Raw genomic sequence first — 6,837 nt, forward strand, 5'->3', positions numbered from 1 at the left:
GAATTAAATATTTACGTGAAATCTTGTTTTAAATTGTCAATCCTTAGATATAAAAGTTGAATATTTTATACATTTTTAATAATTATTATTAAATTATAAATTTGATAAATTTTGTCAAAATTCGATCTTTAAATGCTTATAAAAAAAATTGTGCCTATGTATTTTTAATATTTTTCAACTGCTATTGTAACAAAATTCAGGAGCCTTGTATTAAATTTTTACACTTTTAGGCCGAACAGATAAAACTTTATTGATATTTATAGAAAAAAAAACTAAAAAAAATTGAAAACTTACAATGTCCGTAAACAGCTCAAAAAGAGTCAAATTATTTTCAAAATTTTATCGTATATAGAAAATGCTAATATAAACATTCAGTGAAATTCTCAAGTTTCTACAGTCTCTTGTTTTTTAATTACAACAAAATAAGAAAATCGTTACATGAGAAATCGAGTGAATATCAAATGTTGTAAAAATATGAATTTCAAACGATCATAAAAATTTAATTTGACTTTCTTATAGGTATTTTTTGTTTGATAAAGGTAGATTAACCTATAAGGAATCTTGTATTACATTTGAAAATCTTAGTTCTAAAAAGAAAAATTTTTACGAATTATTAACTCAAAATAATTTGCTAATTTTCGTGATTTTTACATATTTTGTCAATTTTTGAACTTTAAATGCTAATATAAAAAAAAAACTGTGACTAAGGATTTTTAATATTTTTCAAATCTTATTGTAACAATATAGTAGGATCCTTGTATTAAATTTTCAAGTATTTTTACTCAACAATAAAGTTTTATTGACATTCATAGAAAAAAAAACTAATTAAATTGGAAACTGAAATTGTCCGTAAACAGCTCAAAACAAATCAAAATATTTTGAAAATTTTATCATGTATAGTAAATGGAAATATAAACAACCTGTGAAAATTTCATGTATCTACGGGTCGTTTAATTTAAAGTTACACCAAAAACCAAAATAAATTTTCTCGAAAACAGATTTTGCGTAAAAATTCCCGTTTTTCCTTAACTTTTCTTTTGTTTTCACGGCGCATTTGAAAACTATTGGAAAAATTTTACTTTTGACCCCCTAAAGTACCAACTAGATTCACTTTCCTATCAGAAAAGGTACTGTTGAAGAAAATCCAAGAACTTTTACTGTCCTAAAAGGCGATGACAGACACAAAAAAAAAATTTTAAAAAAAAACACACATCATTGTAAAATCAATACATTCATCGTTCCACTCAGAATCTAAAAATAAAAATAGTTACATGCTAAGTATATAGCCATGAAAATCTAAAATGTATTTGAAATGATAAAAAATGTACTATTAAAATATAGTTTCTAATAAGTAATAACTATTTACGTTGGTTCACGTCTTAAATAACAATTTACTATATACTCAATTCCAGTAATTTATTGAAGGTACAACAACAACATGTTGATTGTTCTGTATTTTACTATAGACGTATACCAATAATTATATAACTAATACTAGAGATCCTTGATATTAAAGAGAGTGGCCAACTCGGTGAACGTTTTCTATTGGCTGACTGTTATTATTGATTATAGGCGCCATTAATCGTCCAAATATTTATATTTTATATTTAATGCAATAGTTTATTTGTTGAAATTGTTCAATATTAATTAATTTAAATAATTTATTACGTTTTTTTAGTTAATATTAAAATTATTCTCAACTTTTTTGAAATATAATTTCTGTGACAAGTATAATACCTATTATATATTATTGAAAACTGAAAAGTAAGTACCTACCACTTTGTTATACTTTCAAGTACCTACCACCTAATTCTGTTTATGGAGATGGTCTAACACTCAATTTTTGCATTTTAAAATTATTATCCTATCTATAACCAATGTTATGAAAACCTATATAATTCATAATAGGGATGAAGAACAACACATTATATTGGTGAACACATTATCAAATTATAAACATATATACTTACATCAATTATGTCAAATTAATGTTTATCGAAAAACATTATTTTATCATAATTATTAATTAACTTTAATTTAACAATATATTCCACATAATTTTAATTGGCTTATTGATTTTATTTGATACTGATTTTAATTGGAAAAAAAGTATTTTATTGGAAAGTGTTCAATAGAATAAAATAGTTTTTAAAATGCACTTGAATACTTTTTGATAAATAGTATTTGAAATATTTAATTTCAATACTTGTAAAAGTATTTGAACAAAATACCCAAATACTTGACAACACTAACTATAATACGGTTATGTGCTAAAAATAATGTGTGTATAATGCTCCTAGCTGAAGTGTTTAAATTTTAAAAAAGGCGGGAAACGTTTGGACGATTAATGGCTGCTATCACACCAGTTGGCCACTCTCTTTAATATCAAGGCTCTCTAACTAATACCATAGTAACACCACAGATCAACAGAATATTATAATCATGATAAAAGACATGGTATGTCAGCAATGATCCATGATTAAAAAGATATTACTTCTTCTTTGAAAATTAACAGCTATTTCTATTATCAAATCGCTCGAATTTTTATTTTACAACTAATTTTTGGTTATCCTTCCAGCTTTGAATTGCGATTCCTTAGCGTAATCGCGTCTATAATTGATTTATAATAAATATTTTTTATATAGATCCTGATATATTTAAAGAAGTAAGTATTTCTCTACTTATTTTTGTATGGTATAATAATCTAAATTAATACATTTTTAAAGAAATGGTTGGCCATCATGAACATGAAATCAAAATACCGGATTACAGAATATATAAAGTTGATAACGTACCGCAACTTGTGAAGGTGAAGAATATTTTAGCTACCGAAGGACTCAAAGATCCGTGGTTGAGGTAAAGTTTATTTGAATTAACAATGTGTAGGTAGTCTTAATTTTACGTATATTACCTATTGAATGTAAAAACGCGCAATACCTAATTATTAGATAAAATTATAGAATTTATAGTGTACTTATAGATTGTATAATGTTTTGGCATAAATGTGTAGACTCAAATTTCCGGTCAAGCCTAAGATAATTTATAATATTATCTATAATGTAACAATTCTTGGATGGTGCTCTTTACTTTAAAACAATATATTATATCAAAGCACTTACCATCTACATTTAAATCTAATATTTAAATGTTGGTAGATAAAATACAATTTTTTAAGGAAAATATCACTTATATCACTAATACTACCTTGTCAAATTACCATGAGTCCATGAGTCACCACTGATATGTAATAACTAATAATATACATAACACATTTATACATATTTTTGTTATTAAGTTGAGCCCTTGCTTGACCAGCTTGTCCCGAGCGCATGTCTATGCCTATAGTTAACAGAATAATTATATTAAAATATTATTGAACGTCACTAATTATTTTATTACCTAGGTACTGTACATATTGATAATTATACCAACACATTTTAATAAAATGTTGGAATGAAAGTTCTCAAAAATCCCCAAAAATCTCTAATTTAGTGTGCATTATAAATGTTTACAGTAGGTATCTAAAATTATTTTATAGCAACTTATACATTTATCCAAATTTGTATTAGCTATTAAATGTATAACCATAATGATATTTGGATGGTTTATGTCTAACTTTACTATTGTTATAATTTAAAACGGATGTTATCTTGTTAGACTGTATACATTCACTTCTTCATATATCAAAGTTAATTTTTCCTAAAATGAATGTACTCGCTAGCATATTTATGTTTTATATTTTTTAATAAATAATGTCCAAAGATGATTATTTGTAAGTTTACTCTAATAACTGTTTTATATATAACTTATGTCATTATGTTTGAATTATAGGAATGAAGTTTGGAGATATCCTCCAAATCATGGTAGTCGTTATGCACAATATTTCAAATGTTGGTTCCGCAGTAAACGTGGGCTTACAATTGCCTGTGGATTAGCAGCTTCTATTATTGCTGTGGCAAAAACCTATGAACATTTTTATCCATCAGTTCATCATCACAAAAAGCCTTACTTTCCATCATCCAGTGTTTAATTTAAGATAATAGTATCAAAATCAATGGACTTCAATCAAGTGTCTAGAGAAATAATAATTAAACTATATAAAAATTAAGTACAATAAATTTTAGTTTTAGTTTAATTTGTTTGTATTACAAAAAAAATAATTTATAAAAATTTATTATATGAAATACAAGGATAAATTTAACTATCACGCATGATTTATTTGTAATGTAACTAAATTGTTTGAAAAATGGTTGTAGTATAGAAAAAAAGTGTTACTACTATTCTCGTTTTCAAAATATTATAATTTAATATGATTTTTTTCTCCTATTACTCTTGTTAAAAATTATTTGTAGTCCAACCACAAGATAGAATAGAGTAAAAAGTTAAAATGATTATTTCGGGGGATCCTTATTATCCCTTTAACCAATAGATTTCACTCTTCACTAGGGCTTTGCACTGGAATCAATTAATCCGGTTTTGGGTATTGAAAGAAAACTCAGGTGTTTCGATTTAATGAACTTTTCTGGTTATGATTAAATGTACATTTATTTGGGTTAATTACTGTTAATTTGGGTGTTGACGAAAATCCATGTTGTATCAATTAACATGGGAATTTGATATAATAATCTGATTTTATTTTTAAGGTATACACAATGAAAATTGAAAAATATTTACTGAAAAAAATGTGCGCTCATTATTTATTTTGACTAAATATATTTTCATTCTGATACATAAGAAAACAAATCTACCTTTACCTATTTGTTTACCTATGATAATTTTAAAATTGTAGGTATGATAGATTCTTTTACAATAACAAGAATTAATTCATTTATTGGATCAATAAAAATAGTTGATTTATGATATAATACGAAAAAATAAAATAAGGCACGTATATAGATACTTGCGTAAATAATATACAATAAATAAATAAATAATATAAACCATAAATTCATTAAAAATTCTTGTTATATTTTACAGAATTAGCTATTCAGTATTGTATTATATTAAAATAATATAATTATATAGCTTATAATAAAAATTGTTGATAATAAAACTATATTATAATGGTTTACTTGATTTTTTTGGTTATAGTGGGGGGTTGCGTATCTCACAAAGAGTACATTATTTTGATTCACCATATCAAAAAGGTTGGGAAATACTAATTTAGTATACAAAATTAATAATATAGTTATTTGAACAATGTTTAATTTAAACATAATTTTATTTTTATTATAAAAACATAGTTAAGAAGAAGTCACACCCACATGTGTTGTCTCAGTCTTACAGACGTACAACATAGCAAAAACTGTTTTGCGCGGGACAACTTTTATCTTTCTGTGTTTGTAGTAGTGACTCCAAAATTTCTGAACATATAGGGTGCAAAATTGTCTATGCAACAGCGTGCGCATATTTTAGATAACATAATTACAATAAAAGTTATTTGCTTCTAAACATTTGGGTTTTTTATTATTTTCATTTGCTTATAAAAAATGATTCGATAGTGCTATTAAAAAAAGCACGCTTTTGCACAGATAAAGTTTTTTTTTACGTGTTGTGAAAATTTGGTAGTTCTACAACAAATATGGTGCGAGAAAAGTTGTCCCGCGCAAAACAGTTTTTGGTATGTTGTACATTTGGAAGACGGAGACAACACATGCGGGTGTGATATCCTCTTAATGGTTATATCCAATAACTTTCATTGAAAAATGTTGTGTGGCCGTTCGGTAATATTGTATTCCCGGGATTTTTTTTTCACGGTGATTTTTATTCTGAAATTTGATATTTTTAGTCTAAAAGAAACCATCAAATCCCAATTCATGGTGATCAATTTGTTTTCATAAAATTATTCATATATAATTTTGTTTAAGGGGCCTCACTATCACGTCTTTTTTCGTCAAAAACTACTGTCTCTAATTCCAACGATACGTGCCGATAATTATCACGATTTTTATTCTGAAAAAGTATTCGGATTGTACATAATATATACATGGGAACGGTTGAGCCACATTTTAAATTTTTGTAATTTAATATGCAATAAAAATTGTAAAAAATTCAAAAAAATTCAGAATTTCCAACTTAAATGTACAATTTTAAAAATGTACCTCGACCATTCGTAGATGTTGTGGAAAAAAAGAATCGAGTTAAAATCTAGTTAATCGTTGCGACGTATTGTTGGAATTAGAATCGTGTGTTTGAGTGAAAAATAAACATTTTTTTCATGATCACAATATTACTTACTGTCTTGTGCGTGCGAGTGCGTGTGAGAGCTACAATTGACCCGCATGGATGCTACACACACTAATAATCATTTACGACTAACACATAGATCTCAGGTGGCGACAACGAGATTAGAAATTGCCTAAATGATTCTCCTTAAATCAATTCGATGGCGAGGCCCCTTAAAATACGATTGCAATGTTTTTGTATTGTTATCTCAACAAATAATTTCCAAACATTGTTTTGCGACAACTACCAAATTGTCAATTAAACATTAAGGGGACTGGAGCGTGATTTATTTTCGGTCGAAAACATAGCTCACAACTTTAATCACTAAGCCCAAATAATGTTCTGATATTAATTTTGAAAGCAGATTTGATTACGCTAGCGTTGTATAAACAAATTAACTTTTTTTAATTTAATAAAAAGTTAACAAAAAGTGTGTATTAACTTTTAATTTAACTGAGTTAACCTATAGTTAAATTAACTTTTAACTTTTTGTTATTGTTGCAAGTTAACTTAACTTAACTGAGTTTAAAAAAAATCATGAACTTGCCCAGCCTTGCGAATTACACACACTAATGTTCATTTACTTTCAACACATTTACAAGACCCATATAA

The 6,837-nt window shown here is 26.2% G+C and overlaps 1 protein-coding gene across 1 annotated transcript; it reads left to right on the plus strand.

Moving 5' to 3' along the window:
• Window positions 1-2,725: 2,725 nt before the first annotated feature.
• On the plus strand, window positions 2,726-4,045 carry LOC100568706 (NADH dehydrogenase [ubiquinone] 1 beta subcomplex subunit 3-like). The gene is made up of 2 exons (XM_029485690.1): window positions 2,726-2,856; window positions 3,832-4,045. Exons 1-2 carry the CDS (start codon window positions 2,729-2,731, stop codon window positions 4,028-4,030), a joined length of 327 nt encoding a protein of 108 aa, XP_029341550.1. The 5' UTR covers window positions 2,726-2,728; the 3' UTR covers window positions 4,031-4,045.
• Window positions 4,046-6,837: the final 2,792 nt, after the last annotated feature.

This window comes from Acyrthosiphon pisum, chromosome X, assembly GCF_005508785.2.
Source record: "Acyrthosiphon pisum isolate AL4f chromosome X, pea_aphid_22Mar2018_4r6ur, whole genome shotgun sequence".
In the NCBI taxonomy this organism is placed as follows: Eukaryota; Metazoa; Arthropoda; class Insecta; order Hemiptera; family Aphididae; genus Acyrthosiphon; species Acyrthosiphon pisum.